This window comes from Macrosteles quadrilineatus, unplaced genomic scaffold (assembly GCF_028750875.1).
Source record: "Macrosteles quadrilineatus isolate MER2022 unplaced genomic scaffold, UCM_ALF_1.0 Scaffold_7__1_contigs__length_78375512, whole genome shotgun sequence".
Taxonomy (NCBI): domain Eukaryota; kingdom Metazoa; phylum Arthropoda; class Insecta; order Hemiptera; family Cicadellidae; genus Macrosteles; species Macrosteles quadrilineatus.
The window spans coordinates 61080793-61101738 of NW_026542600.1; the positions used below are offsets into that span (position 1 = coordinate 61080793).

At 32.2% G+C, this 20946-nt stretch overlaps 1 protein-coding gene across 1 annotated transcript in view; it reads right to left on the reverse strand.

Annotated features, from left to right (window-relative positions):
- Positions 1 to 1117: 1117 nt before the first annotated feature.
- The window catches only part of LOC128998669 (uncharacterized), a 98193-nt gene continuing 78364 nt past the window's right edge, over positions 1118 to 20946 (reverse strand). Inside the window, exons 7-13 of the mRNA XM_054424901.1 lie at positions 14732 to 14857; positions 10158 to 10265; positions 7903 to 8056; positions 6373 to 6522; positions 4632 to 4733; positions 3482 to 3670; positions 1118 to 2710 (exon numbers count right to left, since the gene is read on the reverse strand). Coding sequence (XP_054280876.1) covers positions 2568 to 2710; positions 3482 to 3670; positions 4632 to 4733; positions 6373 to 6522; positions 7903 to 8056; positions 10158 to 10265; positions 14732 to 14857 — 972 coding nt within the window. The 3' untranslated portion in view covers positions 1118 to 2567. The remainder of the gene's footprint in view (positions 2711 to 3481; positions 3671 to 4631; positions 4734 to 6372; positions 6523 to 7902; positions 8057 to 10157; positions 10266 to 14731; positions 14858 to 20946) is intronic.

A 20946-nucleotide genomic window follows, 5' to 3' on the forward strand; every position in this document is an offset into this window, starting at 1 on the left:
TATAGCGTAAAAGTTCACTTGTTTTTTGGTATCCCAATTTCACCCGAAAACAAAAAATAGATTATTTTTTTTATAATCAATTCAGTAAACATACAGTTAAAAGTTGTATGCAAAAAGTATATGATTCTACGTTTAGATGTATCTGTCCGTTATTTATTGTTTGTAGATTGAGGTAATTATCTCTCTAATCTAATTCGGCTCTGCTCAGTGCTTTGTATTTTAGCAAATTACTTTTATCTATGAAAATCGGTTATGTTACAATATAAATTACATCAAAAAACATCGACAAATTTCCAGTAATAATATTCAAAACTACAATTAAATGGAATCATAGTTCATGGCCTGGAATATAAAAATATTAGTTTTGCCCGGAGCAAAAAAAAATAAATACATAATATTTGCAGGCCCAGTATCTGAAAAGTATAAAAACCTTATACATACTATAACTTAAATGTATTCTTAACAAATAAGATAAATATTTTTGACAGAGAGCATTGCATCTTGCATCCCATAGTATTAGCTTTACAACACATTTGCTTAGCTTCATTAGTATTTTTCAGTTACGGCTGACATAAAAATAAAACAATATAATGATGTCATTCGCATTATTATATTGGCAGTAGGGCTTTCCAGTACAGGAAACAGTATTGTCCCAGTAATCACGAAGAATTTATCTGGAGATTAATAAAGCGAGTACACTAAATCCCAACTCTCAGCAACCCTTGTATAAGAGACCAAAAGAAGCTATTTCCCTAATTTTTCCATCCACTATACAATTAACAAGATTTATTCTAACCAAATATATACGTTTCACAGGTAATATGTTTTAAAGGTCTGCATGTGATTTAGATTTTGAAGTAAATGTTCATTCATTTCCACTCATTTAATGAAGCCATTTGTAGTTCATAAAAAAAGAAATACATTTTACATTACACTATATCGTGTTGTGTCTCGCAATGCTCTCAGGTAATTTCGTACTTCAAATACCTTTGTGTTTCTCATTTGAGAAGATAATAGGAGTTATTTATATACATTGGTCATTATTACTAAATAAATCTAAATTAAAGGAGATTTCGGCATAATGAGACAGACTAGGTTGGATGCAATAACGAACACATACCAATATAGTTTATTTAATTTACCAATATAGTAATAATAGTAGACAATGAGCAGGTACATATGGAAAACAGGCGACAAATATCGACAATAATGAGTTTTGAATGTTTCTACTTTCTATCTATTTTGATCACAAAATGATTAAGTCAAGGAAAAGAGTCAATTGGAGAAATTGTGAAATTAGTTGTAGCCTCAAACTCTCTTTAAGTATTATTTGCGATTATATGATGTTAAACAGTTTGATCTGTGATGAAAGAATCAGTTTTTCAATTTCTCCACTAAACTCTAACGTCAATATAACATAAGAGGAATATTTTACAGTAACCTAGTTCCAAAGTTAAGTAAACCTTCAGCATAAGCCATCTTTTATTGTTCCGATTTATATAAGTAGTCTTCAAATATGTAAAATAGTTATATAAAATATTTTTTCCGTAAAACCGAAGCCGCAATTCGTTGCGTTCATTGGTAAAATAAATAATACATAAAAAGTTATTAAAATAACGTAATTTGTTTTTAATAGTTCTACATGAGATATGTACCATTTGGACCTTTTATATGATTTCGATAATTGTTGCGTGGTAACATAATTCTTTATATAGTTAAACTCTGATATTAAATTATTTTGAACATAGTTAAATAAAGGTAATAGTATAGTTTATGTAGTCTCTTCCCTTATCTTAATTATTAAATACAATAATTTATATAGAAACGCGCTAGCTTTTAGTAGACATGTTAACTGTCACTTAAAACTGAAATATAACAACTGTTTGCTAGAGTTTAGCAAATCTATCAACAGTTTTAAACCAAAAATAATAATAACTTAACGTATATATCTGCCTAGTAACTTAGATTGTACATTTCACTGTAATCAAGAACTGTTTCCTCTCAGTTTATACGTCTTTGCAAAAGCTCCTTCACTTTATTAATTCATGGATATAATCATAAATGAGTTAATGTGCAAAACACAGTATACACTGCTACAGTATACTTTTCGTTAGTATTGTTTTAAGAAAGTAGATGTGTTTGAAGCTCAAATAAATATACGTGGTTTAATAAATAACCCTTTCTTAATGGAACCCATATCGATATAATCTGTACAAAAATATATAGAACTACATCCGAGATATAGTGATCACTCTCCTGCTTATATACACCCCGTTTTTATGATACAAGAAGGACAAAAATACTCGTACCTATTTGCTAAACATTTAATATTTTGTATCCTACGGGAATGTCAGTTCTATTCTACCGAGGTCAGGAATGCGGGTTAATATGGGACGAAAATTCTACTTCGAATTTGGACCCGTAAGATAAAATAAATTCTTGTCTAATTCGGAGGGTAAAATGAGATCAAAATGATAAATATTTTGATATGCTGTGCTCTTTTGAAGCGATGCTCTATGACTACTTTGGATGATGGTACAAAACTGCTAGTCTAGGGAGGGGACAGTTTAAGGGTTCTTGACGGGGCGTTTGTGGGCAGGAGCTACATTCTTCTTCATGACAGAACCGACGTCACTGACCACTGGTGTCACCTTAGCTCCCTGGAACCTGTGACTGGACCTGGCCAAATCTCCCTTTCCTGCCTCAAACCCTGCCAAGTAGAACAATCCTAGTATTAGTGCATGAATTAACATCAAACAGTGACTATATTAACAAAGTTACTTGCTTTTAGCCTTTAGGTAACTTTATGGGGAAATATTTACTCTTCTACTGAGGCCTACCCTTTACAGTTGTTTTTTGATAGCGGGACTACAAACAACCAAGAGCGGATTTTCTACAATGTTGCAATCCAAGCAAACAATATAAAAAGTCCAAGCGTTTAAGTAAACTTGCGCGTTTGAACGTGTTGTTTTATTTTTCATTCGATTATATGGCAGCAACTAGGATAGATTTTCAACGAGCCAGAAACTTCTCGTAAAAGATTAGTTAAGTTTAAAATTAACCAATTTCTCGCAACCATTAGGATAGAATCAGTTATACAAAATTTAGCTCTGGAATAAGTTGATTTTTGGTTATTAATTTGAAGCGACAAAAATCAACTTGTCCTTTTAAGTAATACAAAAATCTTTTGATATGATATTTAGTGGAGAGTGTTACAATCCCATACTTAGAAAAGTATCCTCACTTAAAATGTCATTTTATTTCTTTATTTCCATGTCGATTTATAGGTGAAAGTCATAGTGAAATGCAAACCCGATTGTTCTATATTTGGATAGCATTTTTACTACCAGATCATCCACCGCTTGAAAGCAATAATAATGTAGCATGCTTTTAAAGAAACTTTAAAAGTTAGTACAAAGCGATTTTACTGTTGCACATGCTTATTATCATTTCGTCACAGCAGACGGACTAAGTAACTAACCTTGATTGGGGTGTACATTTCTCGCCTCTCTATGCAATACTGCTCTATCCTCTGGACTCATGATCTTACCAGATTTCTGCTGGTTCTCGATCGCTTGGCCAAGGTCTCCGCCTCCTAATCCAGCACGAGCCGCCCCTACCAACTCGGGGTGTTCGGACAGCGTATCCGTCAGAGAAGCGATCAGCACGTCTGCAAATAGAAGGGGCAATATGCCTTACCACTACTTCGGATGATAACACAGTCAAATACACTCTATTTTTAAAAGTTCATTTTAATGACAGTAAGTTAGTGTAATTTAAAGGGTTGTTCTTACTTAAAACAACAGCATTTGGCAATCAAGGTTTTAGTCAACGTTTGTGATTATGTTATACAAATTGACTTTTCAGCTGGGTACATCACTTCTCCATTTGTTAATTTCGGGGATTCCGGTGTACAAAGTTATCGTTTCCCAACGCCATTTCTTCGGCCAGTTGAACGCTTGACCGTAGTCTTGCTTGAGCCACGATCTTGTGTGGACGCATCTTGAGTTTGCCTATTTCTATTTGTACTAAATTTTGTTTTATTTTGGAACTTGATCCCGTACTCAGGTGAGAAAGAATCAAACTTTTCGTTGAGAAAAGTTCATTTTGTAGTACTCTATGATAAATGTTTAAGAGGTTAATTAAATAACATAGAATGCACTGTTAATTTAAAGATCATAAAACGGTTCTTATTAACCGGCATTGCATGATTTTATTAAAATAACCATTTGAATTCATAGGAGTTTATTATTTGTATATAAAACGTAAATAAGCATAAATATTTGTTTAAAGTCTTATTCAACACGATTGTATTAAATACTTTACCTTTTTGTAGATACAAAAACAATCAACAAACACAATATGAAATAAATATATGAAAAAAACATAACAATATATTATACAAAAAAAAACAGGAAATTATTATTAAGCAAACAATTTAAACAAACTTGTCCTTTGTCAAAGAAATGTACGTTTATATATGTATTTACGTTAAATAAATATAAGTGTGATTAGTGGTCATATTTTATTTTGTTACTGAACAAGTTTAATGGCTCTATTGAAAGCTCGGGACGGATTTGTACATATACAGTTGGATTAAAAGAGTCGGAACAGAGCCAGACTAAACTCACCTAATACTTTCTTTTCCAGGCTGCGAGATATTCTTCCATTCTCGGCTTCAGCCTCTAAGAAACCTGTAAACTTCTGAAGGGCTTCCTGCGCTTCAGAGCTCCCTGAAACCCACATATTGTACTAATTGGTTTTGTGACTTAGATAATAATGTAATAACATAGACATTTTAATTGTTGATTTTTTATATTTTCCGTAATCATTATTTGTAGAGTAACGCTTCAATATACAGGCGTTTTTTACTACCAAAATTAAAAGTAGGCTACTTTTTATAAAAAAATAAAAAAACAAGCTCACATGTTGGTATTCCTGGTTACGTCGCTTCTTTAAAAATCAGCTAATAAGCATTGTTGCATATATCTATGAGATTTAGTGTTATTGGGAATATATTGTGAATAGGTCTCACTCAACATGGTGTTTTTGCAAACTCAGAGTATGTACCTATTGTACTTCAAAAGTAAATCGTTGGTTGTATGCCAAAAAAGGTTTGAAATTAGTTTCTAGGTGTGATCCCAGTACCTAAAAAGTTACTATTCATAGAATTGTCAACGTTTAAGTACACCTGATCTGTAGATAGAATAAAAACATAGACCTACAAAGTACATACTCTTTTTGAGCTAGAAAAAAAAAGATATTGAGTGTTATTTACAATAAATTATTATCAATAAAACTAAACCTCATAAATGTCGACCAACATCGAGTTGGTTTTGTCGATAAAAGTGTCTTACGGTAGTGAGACAAAACTGATTTTAAATAGAATTGCATTTTTTATTTAACTGCGGTAATCTACTCGTTCCAACAAGTTGGTTTGGTGTTTACAAATCCATTAGGAGTGGTGTTTCTGGGATTAAACGAAACTGAGAGACTCCGTCTCACAGAACACGGAAATTAAGTTTTGTTCACTAAAATGCTCGCGTTTTGACGGGCTTTGTTTTTATATAATTTATTCATGCTAATTTAAGTTTAATGAAAATGTGTGGACAAAAATATATCTTTTTTTATATACATACAATATACAATACTATATGGAATATTTTTTTACAAAGTGGGCGTTTATTAATTACTTTATCTTCATGAAGTTAGAACATTTCTTTCTTTGGGGTAGTTTTTTAAATTTTATTATAAGATCAAAACTATTGTATAATATTTTGCAGGAAGCACAATTTCTTATTGAACCAATATTACTTAAATTGGATGTGGATCTAGGTATCAAACTCCTTTAAATAGCACCTCAATAAACGAACAATAAATTCGATTATTCTACAGGTTTAAAGGTAGTTTTACTCATAGTAGAGTTACACAACACATACTATACGTAAACTCCTTTTTTATGGTTTAGGTTTCATCTTGATAGGCCTAAAGGTACTATAGTTTACAAAATTAGTTTATGATTTAGGTATATACGTAAAACCGTATCTTCCTTATTGAGGAATTCTAAGGACCACGCAAAAATTACTTTTTAAGTTTTATTAAAAAAACTGTATTTTATAATGCCAGAGAAATACTTTCAACATAATTTTGCTGCCTCTGTGACAAGCAGCTGTTTGTATCTGCGTTTGGCTCATACATGTTTTGTTTCTTTAAATAACAGTATAAAACAACGAATGTAACAACATACGCCTGTTAATCAATCCTTCCATGAAAAACACAAATAAAAACTAAAAGCACTAGGATATCTACTGATAGTTTTGCTTTTAATTTCTTAACCCAACATCCACATCCATGACGTGATACTTGGCATACCTCTAGTTAGTGACTGAGAGAACATGAGCTTAGCCAGCTGGTAAATAACCTCCTCTAGGGAGTACTCGGTGTAAAGGAAGTCTGCAACCCTCAGTCGCTCCAGAAGCTCCTGGTAGTCGTCGTCTGTCAGGCTGGAGGCCACCCGATTCACTGCAGATTGTAATTATCATTTACAAGGAGGTTTTAGGTCTATGGAAATTAATTAAATTAGTGTTAAATGTATTATGGATGAGGACAATATACAGGGTTTTTATAATGCAACATAAGTATTATAAATGCTGCGAGACACTGTTTAACGAAACCAGCTTATATGATTGTATACCTCGCTGTCTTTACTTTGTTTACGATCAGCTAATATGCATTGTTGCATAGCTATCTAGGAGGTTAAATGTTATCGGGGATTTATTGTAAATAAGACTCAGCATGATGTTTTCAAAAGCGAGTATGTTTTCATGTCGAGTATGTGTTGTATAAAAGGTTTTTTTGTTTACTACGAATCCGGTTCACTTAAATTTGAAAATTTCGATAATAGTTGATTTATTAGGTACTGGAATCACACAGGAAGACTTAATTTTAAGTCTTTCTTGGCATAAAATCGATAGTTTACCTTTAACATACTTTTCTAAATCTTTGAGCTTAGGAAAACACGATGTTGATTCTTATTTTCAATTAGTTCCCAATCGTACTAAACCTCACAGATAACTATACAACAATGCATATCAGCTGATTAGAAACTAAGTAAAGAAAATAGAGATACCAGTATAAAAGCTTGTTTGTTGTTAAGTAGTGTCTCACACTACTTGGAATTATTATGTTACCGTATTTGTGTTCTTGTAATTGTTAAATGTGACGAATTCGTAAGAATGACAACTTTTGACTTCCTGAAGAAAGCCCCCTGAGGGCTGAAACTGCAGTACTACTCCAAGGATCACTTGACAGTTAAGGTATTTTAACCATTTATTAATTAACAAATATTTGTTTGTTTACGTTTGCAAAATTCAAAAAGATAGTTAACATTGCTTTCGCATAGTAAACATTCATTTGCCGTAGTAAACAATGTAATGATATATTTTCGCAGGTGATAAAAATGCAACGAAAACAGGCCATTTCACAGTAGTGTAGCGAAAAAGTTGTTACTACGCCTTAACCGTAGCCCGAGGTATGTAAAGAGTTTCGAAGTTTCTGAACATAATAATTTTTTTTGTAGATTTACCTGATTGTTCTTAGTGGCTTGTATTGACTGTTTTAAAATAATTCATTTTATTTTTAACCTTTTATATTCATCGTCGATGTTAGATGCTTCCAAATATTTTTTATTCAACATCCTAAAACCCATGCCACGAATGAAGTAAAATATTTTATTTTCTCCCCATTTATAATTTTATAATTTTTTTTTATTACCAAACATTGTGTCTGTGATTAGCAAATTCGAATTTTTTTCAATGGATCATATTTATTTACAGAAAGCCATGTAATAGGATACAGTTCTAAACGTATTCTTCCATATCGTTAAAAGTCAGCGTCACTTACTTGAAGGATTGAAGGGGTCTTCCATTTCGGCATTCTTCTTGCTCAGGTTCTCCCTCATTTGGTGACGCACTTCAGACAATTCAGAGGGAGATGAGAGCTTTGCTTCAGTCATCTTTTCAAGATTGAAAGCTTTCTGCAACTCCTTTGCTCTTTCCTGTCCAAATTAGAACTGAAGTTAGTTATAAAATAAAAATCAATATTTTAATAGACGTTCGAGTTAACGTTGATAATTCATATATCTTTTCATAAAGCTTTTATCTGTATCCAAACAGACGTAAACAAATGAATAGTTTAAAGTCATAAACAGTTTTAGGAATATAAAACGAATAGAACCAACAACGAATAATAGACGTGCGTGTTTTACTAACTAAATGTGTTGTTAACAATGAGCTAAAATCTCAATAAGTAAACACGTTTTTACGGTTTTGATTCATGTACGTTGTTGGTTTCATTAATGTTTTTGTTTGTTGAATATATTTAAAATATATTCAAACTGCTATTTTTATCAAAGCTAGGGTTTTATCAATTCCACTGAACTTAATGGAATTGATAAAATAGTATTTATAGAACACAAAATACATTTCAAAGCACTTTCTGCTTCAGATATAATGCATAATAATCGGATATAATGCAGATATAGTGCGAGAATCAAAATGTGCATATTAAAGCCTATCAATGCGATAGCCTTTGATATGCACATTTGATTCCCTTTGTTTTTCCTAGCTATACAGCAACACTAAACGGTTGGTACGTCTGTTTCCGTGATTTCAAACTGCTGATTGTTAAACCAATGGAAAGTGTGTGTGTAAGGTAATTTATTGTCTCAGTTGAGTACCACGAAGCCTGCCAACAGAGTCGAAGGATATCAACAAGAATCTAAGCTATCATGACAAACATCCGTGTGTTTTGGCTTGCCAGAATGCTTAAATACTTGTAATAACTGTCGTTTGTACAGGTTTCGCTTCAAACAATTGTGTAAAACCGTGAACTGTGGTAGGTGAGGTTCCCTACAAGCTTTGACTGTTGAGGTTCTTGGGCTCCACGCAAACTTAGCTTCGATTCCAACCGTAGCGTCTGGCAGAGTCTAAAGACAGCCCGAACTCTTCCTGACACACTAACATCCAGTTGTTTTCAATTGCTTTGTCCAACAAGCTATTCAGTTCCGATAAGGAGCCTCCTTCCTACATTTGGCCGGGAAGTTCCTCTGAACTGAACACTAACAATAGCATTAGTACGAGCAAACTCTAAAACATCAAATGCGTTTCGTTGTTTTGTAGTAGTTATTTATTGACAGTCTTCGTGGTATTAAGCATCTAAAACAAAACACAACGTTTTCAAAACAAACCTATAAACACGCCCTTTCCATTGTTGTATCAATCAGCTGTTTGAAATCACGGAAACAGACGTCCCAACCGTTTAGTTTTGTCCCATTCTTATTGTGAAACCCGCTTAAAACAAGGGTTTATTTGCGCATATTTTGTTTTGTATTCGTCGGTATTCCTAATAAACATTTTGTTAAGTTATTGCAATATTTTTTATCAAAATACCTTTTTATCACCACACAATCAATTCTAGTTTAAATAATGTTTATAAGGTAGCACTGCTTAAGAAACGAGTCGTAAAAATAGTTTAGTGAAACCAATTCTTTTAGTTTGATATCTTAAGGCCACCCACAAACTTAGCTAAGACCTAATACAAAGTTATCAAAGCTTTCCGTCCGAAATATCTGTATGAAAGTAGTATTTAATAATTAACATTCTTATTAAAAGTTTCTTTCCTCGTCCATTGAAAGTCGGGAATTGTTTGTTTCTTGCTATAACTAGAAGTCGGACTTCTTCTGTCATTATCTCGGAATTTGTGAATTTCTAAAAAGTTTTCTTTCTTGTATTTGACTTATTTGAATAATAGTGTACCTATTTAAGTAGTTTGAATATTTTACAGTAATTGACAGTGGTTACATATATGCACTTATATTTGCAAATATGTGTTCAACATGTACACTCTGTTATTTGGTCATGGAATTATTTTAATCAGACTTTTGACTTGTTTTTTTTGCGTGAATACCATTTTCAAACCATATGCTTAAAAAAGAATAAGTCCTTTTTAAAGTACATCATTGACACATATTTGCAATAATTATGTACAAAACTCCTATTCCCGTTAGTAAATATTTTGAACGGATCCACTTTATTGGTGGGTTTTGTGTCAGCCTTGGATCTCAGGAGTCAGGATATACATGTGTTTAACCTGCCTACCTTAGCCATCTCCTGCTTCTGGAGACGTTCCTCTGTGTAGTGGTTCTGCAGATAGTCCAGATTGATCTTGATTTCTTGTAGAAATGCAATTGCTTCTTCTCGTGTCATCTGCAACAACATTATAAGTTACACTAATTCATCTAATTGTTCCAATAAAATTTGTAAACGTAATTAATTATTAGCATTTATTACATATCATTAACAATGTTACATATTTTAACAAAACATTTTCAGAAGGTAAACAATATTGGTAAATATTGACCAACATTGATATCTACAACATTACCATATGTTTTTATGTTACACCAATTGACTATTAAAGTTAAGAAAAGACTGAGCACACTCGCAAAATTAAAATAAAGTCTCATGATTTTTCGGCCTAGTGTCCTTAGAGGCACACAAGGGCTAAGAAGCTGTCATGTTTTAGGATAGTTTAGAGAAATTTGTCATGTTACGTTTATAAAATAGTGGATTAATCACTGCAAAATTTCCAAATTGTAAATAAAAAATTTATTTGACCATTGTCTGACCCCAACAAAAGTAACATTACACAATGATTGGTTGGATTGAATATAATTGCCAATTCTAAAATGCTCAAGGTTGGTTTAGTCACTTTAATGCCTCGAATTGATATCCCACTGACTATATTGACTGCGTACTGATTGTCTTTCTGATTCACAAATGCCGGTCCCATCCATACCATCTTAGAGTGTAAATGGAAGCTCATTCAGAACAACACAAATCCTCGTAAGCTTTGTGTACACACAACAACGCATTAAAGCCGTGTTTTCCTAGACGTGGAAGAGGAGCGCGGAGGGCGGAAAAGTGATTAACATGGCATTTCGCTCCACTTCTAGGAAAACAGTAACATTAAATTACCTTTAAGACAAGAGCAGTCTGCTCTCCGCGTACCTCTCTCCGCGCTTCGTTTCCGCACCTAGTAAAACCCAGCTTTAAACTAAAACCGAAATGAGTGCAGAACTCAACATTATTGAATTACGGCGTGACTAGCGTGTAATTTAAATTAAAAATTGGGTAAACATATTTCGCTTGACCAGTTATGACTTTCTTTTGACCCCCTCAGCTTAAGATGGGGGATATCTATTTTAGAAACATTGTAGGCATACGAATTCCTTCATTTTGTGTAAGTAAAGTATATTTTCTTTTAAGTCTATACCAATAAAACCCTGATATTGTAAATATGCACTATCATAAAAATGTATGTAACATAAAATTGTAAGTCATAATGAAGTTGTATTGCTTTACTTACTGTATGCCTGACAAAAAAGTGTATGTTTAACTTAGGCGTTTGAAAAGCACAACATTAAGAAATGTTGAGAAAGGGAGGTAAACACAACAGAGGTTTATTAAAGACGACACTCAAAAGCAATTGTTTCCACTCACGAATGGGAAATCCTGCCTTACACATAGGGAACCTCTTATTTGTCTATTCCCTTTAGCGACGTTTGAACAATGTAAGCTACTATGCTTACTACTAGCAAATTGTAATTGCAGCATGCATTAATAATATAAAACAATGGGTTTTAACTAATAAATATTACTTAGGGAAACTCTTCGTTTAGAAATTCATCCAAACGAGGAATCGATTCAAATAAAATTTAACAAAGTAAAATAACATGCATGATAAATTGTATTTTTAGAGTAGGGCCTACTTATTACTCATTTGTGTTGTTGGTATAAGCTTGCATATACCAGTAGTTCACACGATTTCTTTCATATTTTATCCATGGGAACTGCATCATTCCCAAGTAGCAAAAATCGTTGGCAAATCGTTGGCCCAACGGTATGTGTTGGCACTCAGTCTTACGGTTGGCCAACCAACCAATTTTTGCGGAAGGGCCAACCATTCATTGGGCATAAACATAAAAAACACAAAATAATAAAGATTTTGTATGCAAAGCATAATTATGAGTTGAGTAAATTGATTAATAGTTAAATACAAACTTATTTTGAAAATAAAACGAAATAAATTTTGTTGGCCGGGACAGGTCTCGAACCCGGTACCTTCGACACGTGAGCCTCACGCCTTACCTCTGAGCGAACTGTGCTTGGTGATTACGACTGTTTTCAAGTGGTGAAAGAGTAGCCAACCGGTGCAATGGTCACAATTAATACTTTAAATATTTTTGATGCTACAGTATAATATGATTCTGTTAATCTGTTTAGGCCTCAAGTAGTTGAATTGTTTTTCTGGTAGTTGGAGAGGATACTAGTATTTGAATATGGATTATTTAATTACCAATAGATCAATAGGCTACTGTTATAATTGATTGTTATATAATTAATTAATCTTTTCTCTATAACTATTAAAAACTTGCTTAAATAAGTTAAAGAATATTTAATAAAAAATTAATTATAATAATTATTATATGTTAAGCAGGTGTTCCCCACTGTGTCTAGTATCACAACATCATCTGACTACATTCGTTATTGATCCAAATTTTTACAATATTTGTCTTATATTCTGCTGCCATAACATATATGTACTTTTAAATAAATCAATTTGTTTTAGAATGTCTTATACTTAAACCCAACAAATGCCCAACGAAGGCCCAACGATTCTTTTCTTTGTAGGGCCAACGAATACCAGTTTCCGTTGGACAACGTTGGCAAATCGTTAAAATTTCTGCCAATCATTTCCCAACCGTGCCGACCATTCCCCAACGTTGGGCCAACGAAGTGTGCTACTTGGGTTGTTTGTACCGTTAAAAGAAAACCGTTACACATTGGGGCAACTACAGGTTGATGAAGCTGAGATAAGTTAAACACCCAAAGTATATTCATACTCTACATCAAATAAACAATATAATTACCTTTTTCCAGTTCCGTATTTTCCTGATAAACAATGTTGGTTGTCTAAAGTGAGTTCATGTTCCTCAATAAGCAAAGGTCCCTAATAATCTGTAAAGTTAAGGTAGTGTCTTCTTGTAAAAAATTATTAGAAAAAAATCTATGGAAATTTGTTTACTGCTAAAGTTTGTACTTATTATGTCGCGTTCCTGTACAATGAAGGTTTACTTTTTGAAGGTTTTTTCCCCTTAGATTCCTTACAAATATGGTGTTCGAGTTAATGATTGCAAATTGTTTCAATTCTATTGGTGGGATGTGTGTAAACCTATTGCATTACCTGAAGGTCTACTTATTTTTTTGTAATACTTGATAATGTTTTATTGCACTTAACTCTACAGATCGGTAAAAAGATTTTTAGGATGAAGACCCGATTTTACCTTAAATAAACCCCCCCCTTAGAGGAAGTCTTCGGTAATACTTGAAACTAAATAAATAAAACTAAAAATGTGTAAGCGTACCATTTTCTTTTTTATTTAAAGATGTAAATAGATGTGTTTGGTATTAGGCCTAAACACTCGACAATAGATGCTGTTGAAAAAGTAGTTGAATATGTTTTAAATGGCTTTGAATAAAAACTCACTGTAGGGTCTTTGTTAATTGATTTAAGTAAAGCTTTTGACTCTGTATCTATAATCTTTTGATTGTTAAAAACAACGCCCATATAAAAAAAATGATGATATTGTTAGACCTAGTATTAGACTTGATAAGTATTATAAAAGCAATAGTTACCATCAAATTTTAATTTATAATAAACTACCAACAAATGTTAAAATGTTGATACCTAAGGAATTTACCAATGTCATTAGAAAGTGGCTTAAAGTTAAAGCATTTTATACCACTGAAGAGTACCTGAGCTGTGAAACTCAAGACATTATCCATTGATTTGTGTTAATACTTTGACGACACCAATAAATTCTTGATTCTTGAATATTATTATTTTATATTGACTACTAAAAACAATCCTACACAGTATTGAAATTACTTAAACTTAACTCTATTCGTATTCAAGTTACGATTATACATGTACACATTCTAACTGTTTTGTTGAAGAGCAGCTTATTGTCATTCTAGTCGACACTTGTTGTTCATTTGTGTACAAGAATAGATCTACAGTAAACTGTAAATATATTGCTTATGTCTTTCAGTTTTTTGTTTTTCTCTTCTTTTAGCTGATTCAGTGGAAATGCAAGTACAAAACTAAAAGGGTTATTAATCGTAAAAAAAACTATGGAAAACATATTATGATGATGTTGTTATCATAATTAGTTAAAATAATTCACTGAAAACTTTTGTTAAAACCCAGACGCGAACTCAAAAATTGTATTTGAACTCGTATCGCATTGTATTTAAACTTTTACTATGTCAGTATTAGTTAATAGTTATACTTAAGGGATCCCTCCATTCGAAGAGAGTTTTCCTTTTGCACAAGACACAATTATTTATTTCATAGGACCAAATATACTTTAAATAAAATACAACAATCTTCTTTTTTACGCCACTCAAAGGAATTGGTGTTAGGTAGGCCTACTCAGCCGATGAGGACATGGGTTAATTCCCTAGCAACAATGACTTGTCTGTCCTAGGGAGGTCAGAAGTCCTCTTTTATTTACAACATCTATCGTTGCACACCTACAATTTGTTGAGGAACAAACGCAAAATTTAAAACCAAGAAATTTATTTATAGTAAGTAAAATATAACGTACCAATCCATCTTGAAGGAATTCTTCAATGGCCATAGTCACTCCTTTCTCATCCCCAGTCCAAAACACATACTCGGCCATGTCCAAGGGAGAATACTGCACCCCAGCATATGACCTGTAGCCCTCCAACTAGAGCAAAACAACCATGATTACCATAGGGTATGTGTATGATTACATAATTAGGCTTAAGCTTACATTGCATTAATTATAAATGTACAAATACGTGTCGTGGCGTTGAACCCTACAGTTAATTGTTGTTATATTTAGGGTAAAACCGTATTAAAATTGGAGACAATGTTAAGCAACTTGTATCGTGCAAGCAGCAGTGCCATCCAAATCGGTAGCTTTAATACGATAGTTAAATTAGTCGGTATTCTAAATCATATAAACACAAATTTGGTACTTTAACTTTACATGAAAATAAGACTATTTATAAAGTACGTTTGCAGTAGTGCCTACTAAAACAAAAAAAAATATAAATTTTAGCTTTCTTCTTATAATATCAAAGTTGACCATAGCAGCAGACTGAAAAAACACTGTAGAAAAAAATAACAGGTTATCAAAAAACCTGCAAGAATATTAAGTAAAATTGTAAAGGAAACAAATTATTATAGCCTGTAAAACAACAAAAAAATTTGCTTTAAGTTCAGCTACTTCCGAAAGAAACAACAAAAACTTTGCTTTAAATTAAGCTTATTCCGAAGAACTTTGACAGTTCACTTAATACGTTTATCGTTATTTAACTTACTAAAGGCAACTTCGATGTAAACATTTAAGTTGGATTAAACACCTCTAGGACACTTATCAACTACACTTCCATCTAAATTTAAATTTGTTATTAGTTTAACAAGTAAAATATGCAGCCATTTAGTTACACGAGAACTAGTTATTTCAGTTGGTGTCAAATTTGATTTTTAGTTAGTAACTGCAGTAATTTATTCTTAAATATCTCGACAAGTCAAATTTTTCTTTGTTCGCTCTTGATTTAAAGTTCTTCACATGACAAAAACTATACAAATTATAGTAGATAATACAATACCAAGTCTTGTTTTAACAAGTTATTAAAATTAGTTCATAACTAATAACTGTTCTACCTAATAAGTATTTAATAAGTTATTTCTGTTAATTTTGTTTTTACATTTATTATAATAAACCAACATTTTAATTTGTACATGAATAGTATTTAAATAATTCAAAAATAAAGATATTCAGCAACATATAATTAACAAACTAACATAGTTCAGCTCTGAGGCAATCATCATAGTTAAGTAATGACATTCAGTACCCTGTACACGTATTAAAACTTAGCTCATAAAGAATGCAAATTTTTAATCAGAATAGAGATATCTGCATTTAAAAACAAATATAAGGCATAACAGTAATAGTATTAATTTTTCACATAAAGAACCTTTTTTTAAACGAAATCAGTTTCCTCCAAGATAAAAAATTACGTATAATATGACGTTAGTTTTTTTTTTTTAAGATTAAGAGATTTGACTAGTGTATTTATGTATTTACTTAGCTGTAATCAATTTTGTATTTGGTCTATTGATATTTGGTATTCGGTTGGTTTCAGTATTTGGTATTCAAGTTCATGTTATGTGACACCATGTTGGATATTTTGACTTGACTTGACTAGGGACGAGTGAGCTGGTCTAGGGGTAGAGCGTAGGGCTAAGGTGCCCGAGGTCTCGGGCTCAAATCCCACCAATTACAAATGGATTTGATCGATGTGATAATGAATGAACCCTCTAAGACTAGCCTGAAGTAAGGTGTAAAACAGTTCCGGGCTAGAACCAGCGTCCTAGGATGTGAATGAATCCCCCTTCTAATCATAGTGGGACAAAAAAGTCTAAACCTCTGGTTTTGGTACATCATGTATTTAAAAACATTAAAAATATTTTAAAGTTATTCCTTGGGGTAGGTTTTGTGGGAAAATGTTTTATTTCATCACTGTAGGACCAACGGTTTGTCTGAAATCAATAGTGGACCCCTTACGAGATTCACCCTGTATTTGGTTTCGTTCTTGAATTTGTATTGTGTTAAAAAGATTGCCCAGTTTTTTTTTCAGTAGCTTTATGTAAAATTCTTCTTCAATAATATTTTCTTTGTGTTCTTCATTGTTTTAAAATAAATTTCATATCATATTTTACTTTATCTTCTATTTATTTGTAACCGTCTTCTTAAGTCAATTTTAGTTGTTTGAATTCTAATATCAAAGATTGCTCCTCAGGTGTATAAAATTATGTTAAACTAAGAGTTGAATGTCTGCACTATAAATCACTATAGTTATTAATTTCCTTTTTTACAGATGCCAAGTGTAATAGGTGAACGTATTTTAAGATTGTCACTTCTCAAGCATACAGGTTAAAAGAAATATAGTTATAATACAAAATGACTCTTGTTACTAGAAACAAAGAGTTAGTAGTGGCTATTAATCCATTATAAAACTCCAAACAGCACCATTAGGTATAAACCACTAATTCCCTTTGTCAATAGATGTGTTTTGACGGCTTTGTCTGTATGGGGATCTCTCGTCACTAATTATTCTGCATTCAAGCGATGAGTTAACCAACATGACGAGAGCTTCATTATACAGTATCTGGTGTATCATCTTCTTCTCAAGAGTATTGATTAGTTTCAGGTATGAATATAATTGTTATATAGCTTTGTTCATTATAAGTAACATTTTTGTCGACAGCTAACATACTGTAGATAAGGTGTTTATATGGTTTGAGTCGCAAAGGATTTCTGCAATAGTTGTAATGTTAAATCGTTACTAACGGTTAAGACGATAGATGAAAACAAGTGTTAATAACAAATATTGCATTTGTGGTGTGAATGGTGATTCCTTGTATTGTTTTGTGAATAGTATTTTGCTTTTGTGGTGCAAATGGTGAATCCTTGTATTGTTTTGTGACTATTATTAAATACCCATTGACTCAATTAGAGTGGGTTTTCATTCTTTTGATATCCTTATAATATTACCCTATGGTATCCATGATATTCATTTATAATTACTCATTTAATATTGAGGATGATTACTGGAGTTAAAACTAAATCTATACACGTTCAGATTGCCATTAATTAGTTTAATTACACGTTTGTGCACTTACAATATGTATCATGTAGTTTTAAAATGTACAAGAGTGTTTTTGAGTTTCGTAGAAGCTGTGGTATCAGTCATGAAATAAACCAAATTAAGGTTGGGTACCAAATAGTATGGTAGTGTTCGTAGGGATTTTCCTTGCGCTACGAACAGAAAAACAAGTCTCTATCACGTTTCCACTTATGTAATGCAGGCTTATTAATAAAAGGTAAATTAGTGATATATGCTCTCCCTCTAAAAGTAGTCTTGAAACATAAATTCCCAAAATATTTAATACACTTAAGCTAAAAGCCAAACTTTAAATTCTCATTGCGCTTATCATTCATCATTATGAAAGAAAATCATATGGTATTTGTAAATATATCCTAAAGAGAAGCTAATTTGTAACCAAGTTTGTCAGATTATCGACTGGTGGCCCTTCTAATTGTCTACTGTAAGCTGTTTGGGAGCTTGTAACCTATAATTGAATCCTCCTTATACACTAAATACTAAACGATAGAATTATACTTGACAATAAGATATACTTAATCTCCCAGATGATACATTTAAAACTTATGATTAACTCAGCCTCATGCATAAGCTATGCTGGCAGTTTAAAACGTAGTCTAGAGGAGAAATTGTTCTTTGGTAAACATGTCAATATAGTGTCGTGCCGCTCCTCGTGATTTTTTTTTATTTCAAGCTATCGCGTAAAATTATAAAAGTCACACTCAGAAAAGCACTGATTAGGAACCTCAATAATATCTTGCAATAAAGGTCGGTAAAGCAATGGTATTTTACTTTGATTTTTTCCTCAACAAAGCCACCTAATCCCACGTCTAAAGTAAGAACTAGGATGAATAGACTACTTTAATTTAGCTTGCTGGATATTCACAAGGAACCCACGCAGAAGCTCTTTGTGATACCGATTAGACCGTTGAAGGCTGCCGAGAATTCTGCTTCTGTTAGAACGAATCTCCTTTGTTCGTAAGATTGAGGTCCAACAAAATATGAACAGTATATTTCCCAATAAGAGTGAGAATGGCATGCAATGTTTTTATTAAGAGCTTTCGGATACCAAATTGTCAAAATATATACAAAGTTAAGTTTTTAAAATAAATCAGCATTTTTAATTTTGTATAATAAATATATATTATTCACCCACATGGAGTGTTCCCCTCACAGTACCTACTGAGGTAGACGTTTTATCATATAACTGTGGCGCGGCATTTTATTCAATAAATACAACGGTTTCTACTTTCCGGTGGATCACCTAATCTTCATGGTATGATAGCCCAGTCAAATTAGCTTTAAAATTCATAAAGAAAAACAAAAAATGGTATAGTTTTGGAAATTGGGTTAAAATGTCAGTTAAGGCTTCTACTTTATCATACTAAAAGTCCCCTAACGTGAGACTTGAGCTTTCGCCGCCATCTTGGATTTTAGGTACAATTTTCAGTTTTTTCTCAATTTTCTTATAAATTATAAAAGGTTTAAATACCTGCTATTAAGCAATCCAATTTTGTTGTTGACACAACTAGTTTCGGTGTCTGTGTGACACCATCATCAGGCTGTACAAGGACAGTTTTCTTTCTTCATACGAAGAGCGTCATATTTACACGAAAATTTCTTATAAAGTATTAATATTTTATATACCACATGCAATTACAAAATTAAAGTACACAAAATTTGCTACAAAAGTTGTATTTACAGTTTTCTTGTAATCCCAACTGTTTTAGAGAAATATGTACTTAAATATGTAATTTTATTAATTTTTAGGTAGAATTTTTTAGTTTTTCTAAATTATCTCAACAACTAATAATATTTGACATAGCATATATAATTGCAAAGTTGAAGTACACAAATTTTAATACAAAACGTGTGTTTAATACTGTTTAGTAACTGTGTTCCGTTTGAGAAATATATGCACATTAATATGATAATTTAATTTGTTTGTCATTTAGCCCTGCATGTGGGCTATTAAAGAGTATATTATATAAACTTTATGTTATGATATAAATCACCCTCTGGTGCAAATTTTTTACAATAGTTATACACATTATTGTATATTAATAGTTTTAGGGGTGGTTGACCATTATTATTATTATTATTATTATTATTATTATTATTATTATTATTATTATTATTATTATTATTATTATTTATAGAGTACTATTTCTTTTTGCTATAGGAAGTTAACAACCCTTTTGACGACAATTAATTACACATTAGTTGGTTTTGACATTTAATCATCTGTTAGTTATCATCTGTCAGTTAGTATCTTGTGTTGTTTAAGATGCATATTTACACAGAAATTATATGCAAACAAGAGGTTCTACCCTCGAATTCCACGGGTGTACAATTCAGAAGCCTCCATCTAATTAATTTTGCCTTTATATTTCATATAAATGGTCCAAGTTCGAGAAATTCTCATCATAATGTTAAAAGCACCGGGACCGTCATACCTTGCGTCCTGAGGTTGCTTGAGGTGGGTATGGTTGTACCGGTCTCTTTTACAACGACCTGTTTAAAATCCGTGCAACCTCTTGGATGACTCTTTATTTGGTTAATGGTTAACACAACCATTTGCATACAATTTAATTGTATCCCATTAATAATCTTGAAAATCGGCCTGTGGGGCAGAGCCCTAAGAGAGTTCGTACATACCAATATTTTTTGGCAAATCTACATACTCTGAGCTTCATTTTGATGGGTCATAACCTTATACTTTTAATTGATTAATGGTCTCAACCATTTATAGTAAAATTAGATTGCATCACTTAAATAATATAACATATTGGAAATCGGCCTGTGGGGCAGAGCCCTAAGAGAATTCGTTCATACCAATACTTTTTGGCAAATTTACACACTCTGAGCTTCATTGTGATGTGCCATATGCCTATATTTTTATTTGGTTTATGGCCTTAACCATTTACATAAAATTTGATTATATAGCTTTAATAATATAATAGATTATTTTCCAAAAAATGGAAATAAGTGAAACATTGAAATTGATATTTGTGATCAATGTACAGTGGGCGGCGAGAGTTGTATTAAAGTTGGTGTGAAAGGTTTGGCAGGATTGGTAAAAGCAAGCGAAGAAAGGAAAGATTATAATATGTCCATACAT